This window comes from Nicotiana tabacum, chromosome 13, assembly GCF_000715075.1.
Source record: "Nicotiana tabacum cultivar K326 chromosome 13, ASM71507v2, whole genome shotgun sequence".
NCBI classification, from domain to species: domain Eukaryota; kingdom Viridiplantae; phylum Streptophyta; class Magnoliopsida; order Solanales; family Solanaceae; genus Nicotiana; species Nicotiana tabacum.
Window position 1 is genome coordinate 18697763 of NC_134092.1, and position 19872 is coordinate 18717634.

The 19872-nt window shown below is 37.2% G+C and overlaps 1 protein-coding gene across 2 annotated transcripts; it reads right to left on the reverse strand.

The window, feature by feature from the left end:
* Window positions 1-1527: 1527 nt before the first annotated feature.
* Window positions 1528-16477, reverse strand: LOC107809115 (kinesin-like protein KIN-13A). Of its 2 annotated transcripts, XM_075227775.1 has the most exons (14): window positions 16231-16477; window positions 15976-16098; window positions 15595-15841; window positions 14495-14716; window positions 13731-13922; window positions 13049-13153; window positions 12897-12974; window positions 11573-11654; window positions 10824-10986; window positions 4692-5021; window positions 3684-3902; window positions 2993-3602; window positions 2820-2885; window positions 1528-2128 (listed from the first exon to the last, which is right to left on the reverse strand). In XM_075227775.1, exons 3-14 carry the CDS (start codon window positions 15775-15777, stop codon window positions 1946-1948), a joined length of 2433 nt encoding a protein of 810 aa, XP_075083876.1. In that variant the 5' UTR covers window positions 15778-15841; window positions 15976-16098; window positions 16231-16477; the 3' UTR covers window positions 1528-1945. The 2 variants fall into 2 exon arrangements, with proteins under 2 accessions (XP_075083876.1, XP_075083877.1); XM_075227776.1 differs by lacking the exons at window positions 12897-12974; window positions 13049-13153 and having other exon boundaries at window positions 16231-16476.
* Window positions 16478-19872: the final 3395 nt, after the last annotated feature.

A 19872-nucleotide genomic window follows, 5' to 3' on the forward strand; every position in this document is an offset into this window, starting at 1 on the left:
TCCACTATCTGCTAATTGCTTGTGAGGAAAAAACTTGAAAGAAGTGATTGTGTGATAGTTGAAAAGAATAAACCAGGGGTAAAAATCATTTTGATCTCCCAACTTCATCTTAAAAATTGAACTCCTCCTCCAACATTAAACAATAGATATTCTGCTCCTCGAAACTCAATTATATTTTTAAAATGCCTATTTTATCCTCAATTTTATCAACCTTGGTCGATTATTTTTTTTTTTTTTTACCTTTTTAATATCACGATATTTTTCTTAATCTATGTTATGAAGTTACCTATAGTAAATATTTTTTTCAAAAATTTAAAAAAAATCAATCATATATAATTTATTGAAATTGAATTATGAAAGAAATAGACACAATTAAGAAATTAGAATAAAATATCTTGTTAATATCAATCAAATAAAAGGTAGCGCGGTAATATGAAAAATAATAATAATAAATAGTGTTAGATTTTATAATAAATTCCTAAAAGATTACATATTTATACGTTGGATGTTATTTAAATTACAATTAAAATATATTTTGTTAATATATTTTAATAAAAGGAGTAACGTTAAATTTTGTTACAAATTCATAAAAGTAATATTCTAGTTAAGTTTTATTGAGATTTAATTATAAAATTCATAATAAGATATTTAGTTAAGTGTTTTATCTATTTAAGTATAACAAAAAATGGTATATGCATAGAGGAAGAATTGAAATTGTCATGGGTAAAATAGACAATGCATATGATAGGAGGAGCAGAACATCTATTGTCTAAAGTTGGAGGAGAAGTTTGAATTTTAAGGCAAACTTGGGGATCAAAATAATTTTCACCCAATAAACCAGTGAAGAACCAGTTTTCTCAAAAGAGGAAATATTTCCGTAAATGATGCTTAATAGAATTTTGAGAGATATGGTATTATCACAAGGAAATGTTTATTGAAGATACGTGAAAGAATCTTTGAGATAATCTAGTTCCTTAAAAGGTAGAATTTGTTTAATGACATATAATGATATTAAAGATTTAAAAAGTAAATAAGTTTTATAAAATAGATATACAAGGTAAAATAAATATTTTAAATGTATATGGAGTTAACTGGTATTTTCAATAGGTATACCGCGTAAATTTCTCAAAATTGCTGTGAATTGCTGTTTCGGGAACGTGCGATACACTTCTCACATAGAGGGGTAAAACTTAATAAAACATTAACCAAATCTCTCTTTCCATTATTACTTGATAGAGAGGTATATTTACTCTCAAGATCACGAACTTCTTATATTTGAAGATATCAAAGAGTAGGCATGTACTGCGGGTCGATCATGTGGTCTGCATTTTTTTCTTTCTAAAAGAATAAAACCAAAGAGCCAAAATTTAGTCATTCGAGTTAACTAACGTTTCTGATATACAATAGCGAACATGATGTTTTTTCAGTAGGGACGAGAATTATACAAATGGCTAATTCAGTAAAGCCAATGTGCCAATCACGTGCATGAGAAATGCTAGCGCAAAATAAAAATAAAATAAATGTTTGATACAGAGTGAAATCATTGAATCAATCATATTGTTGCAAGAGAACATATAGTAAAAGTTAAGTTACAAATACACATCTATCTTCCCAGAAACCTATACTTTGACGACATTGCACATGGAATTCGACAACACAGTAATAGATGTGGATCTCTGTCCACATTTCAGCAAGTCCAAATCTGATCACGACAACACAACATTGCTTCTTAACTTGTTAATCGGCACGAATGTAAGTCTATAGTTCCTTTAGTTCAAGTTCATAGGACAACAACCACTGCTTTGTTTTCTGTACATCTGCACAATGTAACTTCACCTGATGGTTTGTGTGTCGGCAAGAGATTAAGCTATTCTTGAATATTTCGAAGGGACAGATTATACAAGGGAGAAAAGGAGACCACTTCAAATGCAACTAAATTTTTGCCTTAGCGGGGTACCCTCTTTCTACTCAGTATTTCCTGCTCTTTCAATCGATGCTGGAATCTGGAAAGGCGAGCCTGAAGGCTAACCAGGCTTGCTGCTTTTCGTGACAGCACATAGCTCAACTGCGATACATAATTGTCTATTAGACTTCCAGGCTGATCAACTTCTGCCAGCAGTTTCATTTCCTGGTAGAGAAAAGGCAACATATGTTAATTATCTTAAGTGAATAGCTTATACTCTTCTTTCTTCTGGGTCCAACCTTTCATTTGTATGTTGATCGGTAGTCAGAGGACATAATAACAAGTTCACTACATATGGCTATTCCCTCGTACAATAATCACCCTTAAAGATGGGGACAAAATTTCAAAACTATAACATCTATTTTCACAATGCTGAAAAAAAATCTTTTAGTTTGTCTCGAGCGAGAGCAAAGACAGAAATAGGTGACAAGTCCTGGATGAGCAAAGTAGCAACTAAGTGATAAAAATCCTACTACCCTCCTCTTAAAATCCAAACTTTAAAAGCCAAGAGATATAAAAATGCCAGCAGATAGTATAGTTTTAGAGGGAGACGAATGGATAAAGATTAAAAAGAAAAAGAAAAAGCATAACTTTGTGCAGAAAACCAGCCTAAGACTTTTATAGTTTCACAAACAAAGCATCCGGACTCTTAGTGAGCGCAGTAGAGCATCCACGGAAAATGCCAAGGAGATACCAGAATTAGGATAGAACTCAAGGAAGATGACTTGTAGTTAGGTTTTGGCAATAGTCATGCACGTTGTAGAAATGCAGGAACCTTCCCGGACACACCTATAAATATTCCTAATTTGCAGGGAGATAAAAGTATTAAGAACTTTATAACAATGATTTCGCTTACTTCACGAACAATATCCATTGTATCTTCAATTTCTTTCCTGTGCGCAGTCATCAGGGCTTCTTCTTCCTTTACAACAAAAAGAGGAAAAGTACACAAATGTGAATGTAAGGTCATAACTGTTATTAGTAAGGATATCTCATGAGATAACAAGTAAAAGGACATCGAAGTCTAACCTGCAGTAATTCATTGATATTCTCATCACAAGGGGGTGAACTAGGTTCATTTTGTCCCGACCCATTACTTTTTATATTGGGAATACTTGCGCTTTGCTGTTTATAACTTGTTGAGAATGAATCAGAGCTTAATACATCTTTCCTTGACCATTTTCCTGGCTTTTCAGGTTTCTCATCACGATAAACTTTCCTCCGAGGTGGAGACACTTTCTGCACCTTGTCCTCTGTATCAGTTGAACTCTGCAAATTTGATGCCGAGATCATTCTTTGACCAGCGGGAACACCATAGCTATTCTTAACCTCAAACCTGTCCCCATCTGTACCACCAAAATTTGACCCACCTTCCTCCTGACCATTAAAAGTATGATTTGAAGAAAATCTAGAGGTTTGTTTATCGAAATCATTTGTGGAATTGTATGATGTGCTTTCTTTCTCCATAACTCTCCTACTTGCTTCTGATACTCTAGATTCACGGGGTTGCTCATAAGCATTTTCTGCCTCAACAGAAGCAGCGAATGTAGTCGCTAAAGGAGGTTCCTTGATTATAGGAGGTATTATGCTTGCACTCTGATCTTTTTTGGTGTTTCCGCCTTTGGATAGACTTTTAACCCTGTAAAAACAATGTCAATAGGTTCATCGATATAATCAAATGAATAAAACATTCAACGTGTACAAACAAGACAAGAGCTACCTGTCAGCATATCTCAAGGTATTTAGTGTATGTTCACATGATCCAGCATTGGGAGAAATGCAGGAAATCATAACAGTTTTTGAGTTGCCAACAAAGGAGTCACGAAGCACTTCAGTGAGTTTGCTCCCACGGAACGGGATATGAAGCTGATCATTGTCAAGAGCACGAATACACTCTTTAAGGGCCAACAAGCTCTTATTAATTTCTGCTCCCTCAATCCTAAAACCAGACAAAAATGAAGATTTCAGAGTATTCTACTTCAACATATTGGCAGCAAAGGGCCATAAAAGTGTTGGATTTTATATTTTTTTTTTTTTTTGTGTGTGTGTGTGTGGGTGGGTGGGGGGGGGGGGGGGAATAATCTGGACCTCAAGCATTTTATGCAACAAACAAGCTTCAAGTGTTACGGTTTCTAACTGGCCAAAGTGAAAACTCAGTACATCTCTACAATAGAACTGAATGTACTTGGCACAGTCAGGATCTTTTCCAGAGTTAAAGAAAACCATTCCTTGAGCATTAATACAGAATAGTAATATGAAACATACAACTGTCTTGAACTTCATCCAAAACAAAGCCATACAACTGTGTTGATCACCGTAGCCTTTTCTCCTTACTGGAGAATCAATCAATACCATAGGAACTCCAGCTTGGCCTACGCTCATTGTTCAGTGTGGTGGTTCGACATGTAACTTTATGAAAAAGATTTCTTAACCCATTTTTTTCTGATCCTTCGAGAAAAAGATTCATTCTCTTCATAAAAAATAGGAGGTAGAACCAATAAAGATTTCTTTTTCGATTCATCCCTGGCCTCATTCAAGAATTGTTTTTGATCCAATCCGCAGGAATCAATAGAAAAGGTTCCCTTTTTTTTGATAAGTCAAACTTTTCGAAATAGATGCAATGAAGCAGACTAGTTCAACCTCTAAAGAAAAAAATAGAATGAAGAAGTCCAAAAAGATCCAGGAAAGGAATATACAAGAGCAGCCAGATGCATTCATAAGAAGGTACCTTGTCTGTCTGTCATTATCAGTTGTGTCCGCTCCCCTCTCACTACCAGCAAGGTCAATAAAAGAAATCTTTCCGACGACTTTCCCACCCTTGGATTCATTTCCATCATTATTTCGCCTAGAGTCCTTTACTTCATTGTGTTTCTTGATGACAAGTTGTAATATCGCGTGTGATCTTGATGATTCCTCATTTGCACCAGTGGAACCTGTACTTCTTGCAGCACTTCCCCTCTCAATATACTCTTTCACAACCTGCACATCTGAAACTTCAAATTCCTGGAGCCCAACGATGCAAACCTGCTGACGCCCATCTTCTCTCATACAAAGTTTCCTACATAAGAGCAAAGCAACAAATGATAAGAAAATGACCAAATATACATGTTTCAAACATGAAGCTCCATATTGGTGAAACAAACTATAAGAAAGGTTTGACAATGATTTATTCTTCAATAAGTTGGACAACCAGGACACCTGAAAATGACATTGAAGTGCTGGCAAGGGCAGAGAGTGGAAAAGAGATGAAGACATAATTGGAAGATCACACCTTTATGCTTATTGTGGACTGTTTGGGTAGAGAGGTGTTAGTTTACAGCATGTATATAGTGTAGTATTGTCCCACATTGGTAGAGGAATAGTATGTCCTTGTATAGTATAGCTATAAATAAGGACCTCTTGTATTGTATTGTTCATCTAATATCAATAACATATTTTCTCCCGTGCCTTCTCACATGGTATCAGAGCAATTGTGAGAGACTTATCGATGTGCATAAATTCCAGCGATTCCGGGAAAGAGAAATCAGTACTTTTTTAAGGCTGTTTTCTATCTGCTTCATTTCTGTCAGTGTTGTGCAAAATCCAACACTACCACAAGAGTCGTCACTGTCCGGCGACCAAACCCCAGTGAAAAGCTCCGGCAGCAGCCTCCTCACGCGCCTCCACGCACCACCAGAAGCTCACACGCGTGAACTCACGCGCCGGCGCGTACGACCACTTCCGGCCATTTTTTGAAAATCTTCCTTCAGAACAGTTGGGTCGCCTGGTAATTCCGATCCTACCCCTATTGTTTTCATTTCATTCCGACAACTTTGAGTTTTTTTCCGGCAGCTACAGTACTATTCCAACAACTACAGTAGATTCCGGCAACTACAGTATTTCAGTATTCTGTTTCTGTGTTTCCATACACTGTTTCAGTGGATTACAGTTGATTCTTTCTCTTATTTGGTAATAATTTGCAACAATGTCTTTGGGATTTGATGCTTTTGGGTCTAGAAACATGAGTTCTGGAAGTTCTAGTGCTATTATTACCTCGGAACCTTTAATGGGAGGTTCAAACTACTTAGCTTGGGCTTCATCTGTCGAGTTATGGTGTAGAGGTCAAGGTGTTCAAGATCATCTAATCAAACAGTCTAGCGATGAAGATGAAAAGGCAATAGCACTTTGGGCAAAAATCGATGCTCAGTTATGTAGCATCTTGTGGCGATCTATTGATTCCAAGTAGATGCCCTTGTTTCGTCCATTCCAGACATGTTATTTGGTTTGGGCAAAGGCACGCACCTTATACACTAATGACATATCTCGCTTCTATGATGTGATATCGCGGATGACAAACTTAAAGAAGCAGGAATTGGATATGTCTACTTGGGTCAAGTACAGGCAGTCATGGAGGAATTTGAGAAGTTGATGCCAGTTTCTGCTAGTGTGGAAAAACAACAAGAGCAGCGACAGAAGATGTTTCTCGTTCTTACCCTCGCTGGACTTCCTAATGATCTTGATTCAGTACGCGACCAGATTTTGGCTAGTCCGTCTGTCCCGACAGTTGATGAATTATTCTCTCGATTACTTCGCCTTGCTGCAGCACCAAGTCCACCAGTGATTTCATCACAGATACTTGATTCCTCTGTTCTTGCATCCCAAACAATGGATGTTCGGGCATCTCAAACTATGGAGCATAGACGAGGAGGAGGTCGTTTTGGAAGATCTAGACCCAAGTGTTCTTATTGTCACAAACTTGGACACACTCGTGAAATGTGTTATTCTTTACATGGTCGTCCACCCAAAAATGCTTACATTACTCAGACCGAGACTCCAGGTAGCCAAGGATTTTCTTTATCTAACGAAGAATATAATGAGCTCCTTCAGTATCGAGCAAGTAAGCAAACATCTCCACAAGTAGCCTCAGTTGCTCAGACTAATACTTCTGTTACTGGTAATTCTTTTGCTTGTGTTTCCCAGTCTAGCACTCTTGGCCCATGGGTCATGGACTCCGGCGCTTCTGATCACATCTCTGGTAATATATCACTTTTGTCAAATATTGTATATTCACAGTCTCTTCCCACTGTTACTTTAGCCAATGGATGTCAAACTAAGGCAAAAGGAGTTGGACAAGCTAATCCCTTGTCTTCTATCACCCTAGATTCCGTTCTTTATGTCCCTGGCTGTCCTTTTAGTCTTGCATCCGTTAGTTGTTTGACTCGTGCCCTCCATTGTGGTATATATTTTATTGACGATTCATTTATTATGCAGGACCGCAGTACGGGACAAACAATTGGTATAAGACGTGAATCAGAAGGCCTTTACTACCTTAATTCACTCAGTCCTTCCACAACATGTCTAGTTACAGATCCTCCAGATCTAATCCACAAACGTTTAGGACATCCAAGTTTATCCAAACTTCAGAAGATGGTGCCTAGTTTATCTAGTTTGTCTACATTAAATTGTGAGTCGTGTCAACTTGGGAAACATACCCGAGCCTCCTTTTCGCGTAGTGTTGAGAGTCATGCAGAGTCTGTCTTCTCCTTAGTTTATTCTGATATATGGGGTCCTAGTAGAGTCAGTTCATTCTTGGGATTTCGTTATTTTGTCAGTTTCACTGATGATTATTCAAAATGTACTTGGTTTTTCTTAATGAAAGATCGTTCTGAGTTATTTTCTATATTCCAGAGTTTCTGTGCTGAAATCAAAAACCAATTTGGTGTTTCTATTCGCATTTTTCGCAGTGATAATGCCTTAGAATATTTATCTTCTCAATTTCAGTAGTTTTTGACTTCTAAAGGAATTATTCATCAGACATCTTGTCCTTATACCCCTCAGCAAAATGGGGTTGCTGAGAGAAAGAATAGGCACCTTATTGAGACTGCTCGCACACTTCTAATTGCATCTCGTGTTCCGTTGCGTTTTTGGGGCGATACAGTTCTCACAGCTTGTTATTTGATTAATCAGATGCCTTCATCTCCCATCAAGAATCAGATTCCGCATTCAGTATTGTTTCCCCAGTCACCCTTATACTCTCTTCCACCTCGTGTTTTTGGGAGCACGTGTTTTGTTCATAACTTAGCCTCTGGGAAAGATAAGTTAGCCCCTCGTGCTCTCAAGTGTGTCTTCCTTGGTTATTCTCGTGTTCAGAAGGGATATCGTTGTTATTCTCCAGATCTTCGTAGGTACCTTATGTCAGCTGACGTCACATTTTTTGAGTCTAAACCTTTCTTTACCTTTGCTGACCACCATGATATATCTGAGGTCTTACCTATACCGAACTTTGAGGAGTTTACTATAGCTCCTCCTCCACCTTCAACCACAGAGGTTTCATTCATACCAACCGTTGAGGAGTCTAGTGTTGTTCCCCCTAGTTCCCCAGCCACAGGAACGCCACTCTTGACTTATCATCGTCGTTGGCGTCCTCCATCAGGCCCAACTGGTTCTCGTCCTGCACCTGACCCTGCTCCTGCTGCGGACCCTGCTCCTAGTACACCGATTGCACTTCGGAAAGGTATACGGACCACACTTAACCCTAATCCTCATTATGTCGGTTTGAGCTATCATCGTCTGTCATCTCCCCATTATGCTTTTATATCTTCTTTGTCCTCGGTTTCCATCCCTAAGTCTACAGGTGAAGCGTTGTCTCATCCAGGATGGCGACAGGCTATGAGTGACGAGATGTCTGCTTTACATACAAGTGGTACTTGGGAGCTTGTTCCTCTTCCCTCAGGTAAATCTACTGTTGGTTGTCATTGGGTTTATGCAGTCAAAGTTGGTCCCGATGGACAGATTGATCGACTTAAGGCCTGTCTTGTTGCCAAAGGATATACTGAGATATTTGGGCTTGATTACAGTGATACCTTCTCTCCTGTGGCTAAAGTGGCTTCAGTCCGCCTTTTTCTATCCATGGCTGCGGTTCGTCATTGGCCCCTCTATCAGCTGGACATTAAAAATGCCTTTCTTCACGGTGATCTTGAGGATGAGGTTTATATGGAGCAACCACCTGGTTTTGTTGCTCAGGGGGAGTCTCGTGGCCTTGTATGTCGCTTGCGACAGTCACTTTATGGTCTAAAGCAGTCTCCTCGAGCCTGGTTTGGTAAGTTCAGCACGGTTATCCAGGAGTTTGGCATGACTCGTAGTGAAGCTGATCACTCTGTGTTTTATCGGCACTCTGCTTCAAGTCTCTGTATTTATCTGGTAGTCTATGTTGATGATATTGTTATTACTGGCAATGATCAGGATGGTATTACCAATCTGAAGCAGCATCTCTTCCAGCACTTCCAAACTAAGGATTTAGGCATATTGAAGTACTTTCTAGGTATTGAGGTTGCCCCGTCTAGCTCAGGTATTGCTATTTCTCAAAGAAAATATGCTTTAGACATTCTTGAGGAGACGAGGATGATAGGTTGCAGACCTGTTGACACTCCGATGGATCCGAATTCTAAACTTATGCCAGGACAGGGGGAGCCGCTTAGCGATCCTGCAAGCTATAGGCGGCTGGTTGGAAAATTAAATTATCTCACAGTGACTAGACCCGACATTTCTTATCCTGTGAGTGTTGTAAGTCAGTTTATGAATTCTCCCTGTGATAGTCATTGGGATGCAGTTGTCCGCATTATTCGATATATAAAATCGGCTCCAGGCAAAGGGTTACTCTTTGAGGATCGAGGTCATGAGCAGATCATTGGATACTCAGATGCTGATTGAACATGATCACTTTCTGATAGACGTTATACGTCTGGATATTGTGTTTTAGTAGGAGGAAATTTGGTGTCCTGGAAGAGCAAGAAACAGAATGTAGTTGCTCGGTCTAGTGCAGAAGCAGAATATCGAGCAATGGCTATGGCAACATGTGAGCTAGTCTGGACCAAACAATTGCTCAAGGAGTTGAAATTTGGTGAAATCAGTCGGATGGAACTTGTGTGCGATAATCAAGTTGCCCTTCATATTGCATCAAATCTGGTGTTCCATGAGAGAACTAAACACATTGAGATTGATTGTCACTTCGTCAGAGAAAAGATACTTTCAGGAGAGATTGCTACAAAGTTTGTGAGGTCGAATGATCAACTTGCAGATATTTTCACTAAGTCTCTCACTGGTCCTCGTATTGGTTATATATGTAACAAGCTCGGTACATATGATTTGTATGCACCGGCTTGAGGGGGAGTGTTAGTTTACAGCATGTATATAGTGTAGTATTGTCCCACATTGGTAGAGGAGTAGTATGTCCTTGTATAGTATAGCTATAAATAAGGACCTCTTGTATTGTATTGTTCATCTAATATCAATAACATATTTTCTCCCGTGCCTTCTCACAAGAGGAACCACATAACTTTTGAAGCAAAAAAGATGACTATATCTGATGTAAAATTTAAATGCATTCAGCCTTTAAACTTTTGGTGTAAGAGAAGTCATAAGTAGCTTAGATAAAATCCTAGAATATTTGGACTTACTTTCACTCATAGGAGGAGTCAGCCAGGGACCTTTTTAGTCTATCAGTAGCCACCCCCACCCCACCCCCCCACCCCCTTCGTATAATAAAATTAATAATCAAAAAAATAAGTTGTGCAACCAAGACAACACACTCCCTATCACTGCATTAACACTGCTTTTTATCATCAAATCAATGAGGATACTTTAAGTCTTTAAGTGTCTTCCTCTCTATTTTTTATCTTCATCTTTAGTGGAAAATTATCTATAAGATCAGATACCACCAAAGGATGAATGTTGGAGACCCATTCAGAGGCTCTAGATTAACCATTCTGATTTGTGTTATGCAGGGTATAACCTACTTGAAAAGGAAAAAAAATTAGCGCACTTAAAACTCTATTGACATTCAAAGGAGAGAGAGATTTTCAATGCAGGTAAGGATACTAACTTTCTATCGCTGAGAAGATCGAACAGTTTCCCACCATATATCTCAAAAAAGCTGAGCCACAACTTGAACTTCTGATTACGATAAATTGGCTGATACAACAATCTGACAAGATCATCTGCAGCTCTGAGAGGCAATGGTTGCATCGTGTATGTCTTACCACTACCTGAACAATCAATAAGGGAAGGAAAAAGGAAAAAAACATCAATTCTATGATAACCGATCGAGGAGCTGCCCACAATAGCAATGCCCATATGCAAACAAACTAGTAGTGACAAGAGTCATAACCTTAAAAGCAATGACAGGGAGAAATTCATATGATTGGCTTACAGTAAAACATGTAAATCGCTCATGAACATGCGAGAAAGATGTCAAGAAGAATATGGAGTACAACATTTTTATAATTTGAAACATCTAAAAGCAGAAATATGAAGAATGAGATGCGGCAAACCATTACATCAACTCCAGAAGAAAAGGTATCCAAGAAAAATTAGAATAATCTAATCGCTACTCGATCAAATATGTTGTTTATAAGCATGCTGGTCAAGCAAGTCTGGATCCCGAACAATCTCTATATTCCTAGTCGTAAAAGTCACAAATTTAAAGGGCCATTTCAGAAACATGCGCACTTCAACCTGAAAGCAAGGAACTGGCAACTCTAAAAACCAGATAACTCAAATTTAGACATATTTTTTCTAAATGCATCTCTTGTACTGACAAAATTAATCAAGCTTATGGAAAATATAGCGAACCTGTCTGGCCATAAGCAAAACATGTTGCTTTTGTGCGCTGAAAGATGGTAGGAATAATTGGTTCCACGGTGGCACGATAAACCTGCGAAATACATGAGGAGAGATAACGGTTAAGCAGAAAACTTGACATAAGCAAATAAAACCATAGAAACAAAAGTCAAACCAAGCACTTTTGAGCAGTAATTAGTGTTTGGCCAAACTCTTAAAAAGTGCTTCTAAGTGTATTTTCTTGATTTGGGGAGAAGCTACTTTTTTCAGCTTCTCAAAAACAGCTTCTGCTTCTACTCAAAAACACTTCTTTCTTTCTAAAAGCTTGGCCAAACACCTTAACATTGGAAAAAAGCATTTTGGCCAAGAAAATCTTGGCCAAACAGGCTATAAATCTCAAATCCCAAAACTTGGGTAGGTTATATGAATCCTCTATATCTGTTACCTTCTATTCAAGCACGTTCATTCCAATTCTAGTAAATAATTTTTTCATAAAGCAAATTAGAGGTTCTTAAGAACTAAAGGTTCTCTAAATCTCACACATACCCAATACTGACATACAAACATCAAACCAAATTAGACCAAATAACCTATAAAGACCTAATGTAAGTACCTAAAGAAAACAATAGAAGATTTAATTCCAACAAGTTGGTTTTGCCTATATGATCCTTTTCTTTCATTATGGTAATTGGTATGTTCTTAGCTACAACCATAATGATTCTGAGAGATTGTAGGTCTTTAAAACATCTTCTATCCATATAATTTTTGGTCTACATTATTCCTTTTAGCACCTTCAATAATGGTAGTTTTGCACCTATTGACTGATGCACTTGGAGGTCAACATAGGACATGACTAAACCATCTCCAGCAAGCCTCTTTCATTTTATCCTCTGTGTGTTATTGCACTATCAGTCTAACGCGATTATTTTAAATCTTCTCCGATCATGTATGAAGGCACACTATCTTAAGATCTGCATTATTATGTCACAAATGTTGTGGATATGTTCCGCCTTAGAGGCCCAACATTCACTCTCAAATAACATTACCAATCTCATGACCGTTTTTGCTAGGTATCTCATTATAGCATAGAAAGCGCTCTCCTATTTTTCACCATCATATTTTACTTCTACGTATTACATCTTCATCTGCCATGCCATTCTCTTCAAAGATTAATCCTAGATATCGAAATTGCCTACATTTAGGAACACAGTAAATCACCAATGATGGCGGGAAAAAAGATTGAAGGTACTCCATATCTTTTTCCAAATTGTTGTTTGGACAAACATAAAAATCAGTAGTCTTTGTGATTAACGTTTATTCAAGTGACAAGTAATACCTCATCATTTGTTATGTGCTCATCTAGAATAGCATCAAAACAGAACTCATGCTTCTCAACATAGGCAGTCAAATCCACCTTCAATAGTGAAACAAACCTTAGTTAGTCTCAGACATAAGCTGATGCATAAATCAGAACCATGAATTCCAAACCTTTAGTTTGGGTTCATGGACAGTGAGACAAGCATTGTCTGTTACAGTGACGATGTCGTCCTCCTTCCGAGAAATTTCTTTCTTGTTTAGAGGTCTTTTCCGCACCTAGTCAAACATCATGATGTCTTAGGAATTTTAGACGGGAAGTAACTCAAATCATCAACTGAACCGCCATATGACACACATAGAAAGGGATTAAAACAGAAGATGAAACAACAACAACAACAACAACAACTACGCCTCAGTCCCAAACAAGTTGGGGTCGGCTATATGAATCCTTACTAACCATGTTACTCCATACAAACTCATCTCAAGCTAATAACATACAAAATAAAAATAAAAATAAAAGTACTAGAAGTTCTTTATATTTTCTACCGACATATGAAGTATAAATCTCAAAGGCTAAACAAGTCCTACAAAAGCAGAGGAGTACTAAATATAAGCATAACTATGATAAATCAGTTTCGTTTATACCTCTCAGGAAACAGAAAAAATGTCGTCTTATTTCTAATAGAACCACAAATATTTCGAAAGCTGCTGCTTACAAGTACGGCAATCGAAATGATTTCAAACGTTCACCAGACAGAGAATGCAAACAACAAGGGTTTCACAGCCTCAGTGGTGTTTCATTACCATAGTTTACATGTGTCCATGATTGATGGTTCAAGCACAAGTCACATACCACTACTTTAATCTTTGCCACATTGTTTTCTCTTGCGTTGCTTTCCTTTTCAATTATGGGCAATCCATCTGCAATATCAGCTTCTGGTTGTGCTTTTTGTTGCCTATGGGTCGGGGCATCAAAGTTGCTATCAAATGCTCCATTCGCCGCAGGCATGAAAGGTGACGGCTCAAATGGTTCTGAATTTACATGCTATACAAAAAATAAAGCAACAGTTATTGAACAGCAATAGCCCTCTAGACAACAAGTAAGCAGCAAGTATGGTCTTAACTCTTCACATAAAAAGGATTCCAATCCCATAGCTATTCTACCAATATGGGAAGACACTTCCAACTTCAAACTTCAATACGGTATTGTTTGACTAAAAATCTCTTTATCTTTGATTTTCAAAATAGTCTACATTTACATAGAACCCAAATAATTAGGATTCTTGTGCCATCTGAACGTAGTAATCCGACGAGGATACAAGATAGTTCCTCCACTATTGGATAGCCTTCCAGAGAATGGACAAAAAGACTCCAAATAGAGCACAACTATGTTCTCTAAATGAAAAAAAAGTCTCAGTACACTTTCTTTCTTGTCTCGTTACTCCGTATCCTTTTACTGGAGGGTGGGGATGGAGCGTAATTGGTGGCAGAAAGGGAGTCATCTAGAGGATTCCCAGTCCAACCAATGTTCCCAGCAAAAGGATGTACACTCAAACAGGAGCAGTGGACTGCAGAACTATGTGCTAAATATCATGCCTCCAAATAATATTTCCATACCTCAGATAAGAGCTCTGTGTCATCCATAGAATGCAGATCCAGAAGCCCAGCACCAAAGTCTCCTCTGAATTCAGGAGAGTAGAAACCATCTGATGCTCCGATCCCTCCCGAACTTTCAGCAGTAGGAGTATATGGCTCGGATGCAGATTCGCCATTAAAGTTGAGGTTTCTCATTAATTTGAAAAGCCTCTGTTTCTCTTCCATAGACTGAGCTCCATATCCCTTCAAACAACATCCCAAGCTTCAATTATTGAAAAACTCAATACGGCAACATCTAAACAAGACCAAGAATGCCAAAATAAACACACATGACCCAGAACCATAAGAAAGAGAAAGGGTGAAAATCAGACAAAACGATCAATATTTATTTGTAGATAAAACTCCTCAATGATGTGACTCACGGTAGCCAGAATTGCAACTGACTGACTAAGGCCAGTGGAATTTAGCAAGAAGCAGCTTCCATGCTATATAGCAGCATATAAGACTGAAAAGAAAAATCACTTCAGACTCAGCACAGAACAACATGCGGCCCATCTATCTGTGAATACCAAAATATTGTAAACCAAATATGGAGAAGAGCCTTTAGACACTACAGCGGACAGAACATCGGGACAATTCAATTTTAACTGATGTAGCAATTATGCTATCGACTGTTGCAGTGCCTTGTAATCAAACTACAAAGTTCAGATTTAAACAAAATGTATGCAATATTCATCTGACACTTGAGAACTATTATTATATCAACAACGATTCAATCTCAAACTAGTTCTGATCAGCTATATGAAACCTCTAATACCTTATGTTCTATTCAGGATCAGTTTATTCCAATCCTCATTCTATCCCAGATTATATGTGATGTTATTTGACTGGATACGGAATTTAATAAAGAAAGAAAAACTTTTGAGACTTGTGATCTAAAAGAAGTCATAGATATTTGTGTGGCTATAAATCATCTCATTAAGGATAAAATGAGAAATTTCAAGTTAAATTGTTTCTATATATATAGAAATTCATCGCTCTTTTGGAACAGACTAAAAAGGAAAGAGGAAAGAGTATCACATAAATTTAATAAGTTGTCAAGGCGATTATGGGGATATTACCTGCATAATTAGGAGTCGGTGATCCACACCGGTAGAAGCTGCCATTGGAGAGGCCAGATGCTGCAAGCCGGCAGACTGAAGCCACCGTGCCATGACAGCATCTCCCGCATCAGCAGCGGGGCTGGCATTGCCCTGCTGCTGATCATACAGACCAGCAGTAGCCGCCCCGTTGCTCTGCTGCATCTGGCCACCCACGTGGCGCTGCGATCTGCGTTGCGGCGCCAATTTCACAATCTGTTATTATACACTTCAACAACAACATCCAAAAAACTCCCAACATCAAAATATAGCAACATCACTAATACCGATCCCAAAACACACACACACACACACATACACACAAAACGAAGAAGAATTGTAGATCGTAATTGAAGAACTTACAGGGAGGTGAAAAGTCGAAATCGAAGCAGCACATTTACGTGCTTAACACGTGAAACAAAAGGACTTCGTTTCGAATCGATAAATGCGATAACTTGAATTAAAATGCACCGCTTCAAATTTGTCCTAATACACAATGCATGTAAAAATTGCATAAATCCATCGGGAAAAAATTAAAATTGTTAGAATAGTCAAAATTTGCAGAATTTTACACACACGCACACGGAGTAGATATTTATGAATAGGAAAATGCCGTACCTGATAAAGATTAAGAAAGTGAATCTGGCGATCTGAATAATTGAATTGTATAGGGATAGATCTGAGAGCGATAAGAGCAAAAAAAGAAACCCTAAATTTGTTTGTTGGATTCAATTCAATGGGGAGAATTCATGGAATTGTTGCTTGGAAGCAATGATAATGGGGGGGAGAGAGAGAGAGTTGCCTTTTATCATGAGCTAATTCATTTTCTAACTTTCATGACTCAGAAATTACATATATCTATTTAATTTTTTTGTTATTTGTTTTTAAATTTTATATGTATCTATGTCTTGAAATGTAGTACTTTTTTTTTGTTAAATTGGCTGATGTGGTTCTTTTTCACTTTTTTTTCTTGGATAATTATATTTTCAATCCATCGGTTATTAGTAAATTCTTATTTCAATCATCGTGATATTTGAAAAAAATAATATTTAACATTCTATTAGCATATAAACACATGCTTTTGGTCCCTCTATGTAAAAATGTACTATTTAGAATATTTTTACAATTATATTACCTCAAAATATTATCTAAAAATAGAAAGTTGGTACAACATGTGTAGTTACAAAGTTTAGGAGTTAGTGTACGTAAGTATTTTTAGGGAGTTTACAAGTTGAAAGATCAGAGGCGAATATTTATCTAAGATTGTTGATGCCAATCGCCACATATTATATTTTTTATATAAAAAAATTTTCTTTTAATATAATTGACAGAAAATAGGAAAAGACAGCACAACATTAAATTGACAATGCCTAAATTGAGATTAAATAAAATATAACTAAGTATGTATTTACAACAAAGAGGATTATTTTTGCTTATAAAAGGCATATTTTTATATCAGCAAAAAGAATTGACATATCAAGAGGGAGTAATTTTGAGTTTTGACCACTGCATAGATTTCACTAAAATGACGAGGAAACTAACTTAAAATAGAATCGCTTTAGTCATAATTACTTAGTGAAACAAATTTCTTAATTTAAAACAGACTTGATTATACAATCAGAAGCTAAATAAAAACTATTCTTAATCATATTTTTTTCTTAATTTTTTAAAGTCTAAAATGTTCACTTAACTTTTCTGTAGTGACCAAGAGATCATTAAATAGAACCCTTAGTTTCTGTTGAATTTGAAATGGTTGTTATTTTAAGGTGTACACATATTCGACCCAAGAAAGGTTTAATACTCAACAGTAGCCCGTCGAGACAGTTTTTTACTCCCTCCGTTCACTTTTACTTATCGTGTTTTGGCTTTTCGAGAGTCAAACTACATAAACTTTTACCAACGTTTTAATATGTATATTTTCACCATGTTGATATGAGACGAATTATAAATTATACTAATATTTTTCGTATAGTTTCTGAATATCTAAATTTTAATTTTAAAATATTAAGAAAATCTAATCCAATTTAGCTTCAAAAATTAGTCAAATCGACTCTCGAAAAGTGAAACGTGACAAATAAAAGTGAACGGAGGGAATAGTTTCACTTCTGTTAAACCAACACTTACCGAGATATTTCCGTCCAATAATTAGAGGAAAAGAGTTAAGTTATAGTCAAGAAATAAAAAATATCTCAAGTATGTCATACATAGTTTTAGGGGTGGACATTTGGGCAACCCCGAAATTCAATATTTTTGGATTTTTGGATTGCGAATTGGATTTCAGATTCTATTTTTATAATTTTCGAATTTTGGATTGGATTACGGACTTGGGAATACGGATTTTCGAATATCAAAAAATTCTATATTTTTATATCTTATATTTAGCACTACCCATTAAACATTAGTCTATTATTCATATACCCATTGCTAATAAGTTCGATACTCATTAGACATTAGCTCACTGTAATGATCCAATCAGTCATTTTTTTTACTTTTAGAACCACGTTCCCCTAAATAAAACTTCTCGTATGTGCTTTTATAAATTTATGACTTGCGGGGATGGTTGGTTCGGGATTTGAAAGTGTTCGGGTTGAAATCGAAATACTTGGTTTCTTGAGTTGGCCTTAAAATGCTAAATTTGACTTCGGTCAACATTTTGAGAAAACGATACCGGAATAGAATTTTGATGATTTCAACAGCTCCGTATGGTGATTTTGGAATTAGTCGCGTGTTCGAAATTTTATTTAGAAGTTCATAGTTAAATTAGGCTTGAAATGGTTAAAATATGAATTTAAGTTTGGAAGTTTGACCGGGGAGTTGACTTTTGATACCGTAGTCGGAATCCAGTTCCAAAATTTTTATAGCTCCTTATGTCATTTATGACTTACGTGCAAAATTTGAGGTCAATCGGACTTGATTTGATAGGTTCCGGCGTCGTTTGTAGAAATTGAAAGTTTCAAAGTTCATTAGGCTTGAATCTATGTGTGATTCGTGTTTTTAGTGTTGTTGGATGTGATTTGAGGACTCGACTAAGTTCGTTTGATGTATTAGGACTTGTTGGTATATTTGGTTGAGGTCCCGAGGGGTTCGGGTGAGTTTCGGATGCTTAACGGATCATTTTTGGACTTGGCTTGATAGCTGAAGTTCTGGTTTCTGCAGGTTCTGGTTTCCTTCTACGCGATCACGTGAGAAGGTATGTGATCGCGTAGGGTTAATTGGGCAGCTGAAATTTTGTGCTATGTGATCGCGTGGGCGAGTTCGCGATCGCGTAGATTTGGCAAGCTGTTCTAAGCGAACGCGTGGCTAAGACCGCGTTCGCGAAGAGGAAACGAGGCAGAAGTTGGGCCACGCGCTTAATGCTTCGCGATCGCGTGAGAAGGCTCGCGATCGCGTAGGCTTGCAGAGACTGTACTTCGCGATCGCGTGGGATTTTCTGTGATCGCGTAGAGTTAAATCTGGGCAATAGAAATTTGTGCTTCGCGATCGCGTGTGGATGTTCGCGATCGCGTAGAGTAAAAGCCTGGGCATAGAGTTTAAGTTCTGATTTTCCATTTTTCATTTTTAACGATTTGGAGCTCGGATTGAGGCGAATTTTGGGAGATTTTCAGAGAAAACATCGGGGTAAGTGTTCTTAACTCAATTTTGGTTAGATTACCAAAATCCATCACTGTTTTTATCAGTTAATTGATGATTTAAGTTGAAATTTTTTGAAAACCCTCTTGGATAGATTTGAGGATTTGAGGGTCGAATTGTTATTGGAATTTAGTCATTTTAGTATGGTTAGACTCGTGGTTGAACGGACGTTCATATTTCGTAACTTTCGTTGGATTCCGAGACGTGGGCCCCACTGACAATTTTTGAGTTAATTTTGAATTTTATTTAAAAATATAGTATTTTCTTATAGAATTGATTCTATAATTTTTGTTGACTGTATCGAATTAATTATGACTAGATACGAGTCGATCGGAGTCGAAAAGTCGAGGAAAGGCATACTACTTGGTTAAATTGGAGCAAGTCGAGGTAAGTGACTTGTCTAACCTTGTGTGGGAAAAATTTTTCCTAGGATTGGTATTGATGTGATAATTGAAATGTGTTGAAAGTAGTGTACATGAGGTGACGAGTGTGTACACGGGCTAAATGTGAAAGATTATATTTTTAAATTGTGTAGATCATTGTTGCATATTAATTAAATTATTAAATCTTGTTATATTCTCCATCATTGATTTGATTTATATACTTTAAATTTGTTTGACCTTCTCCTGC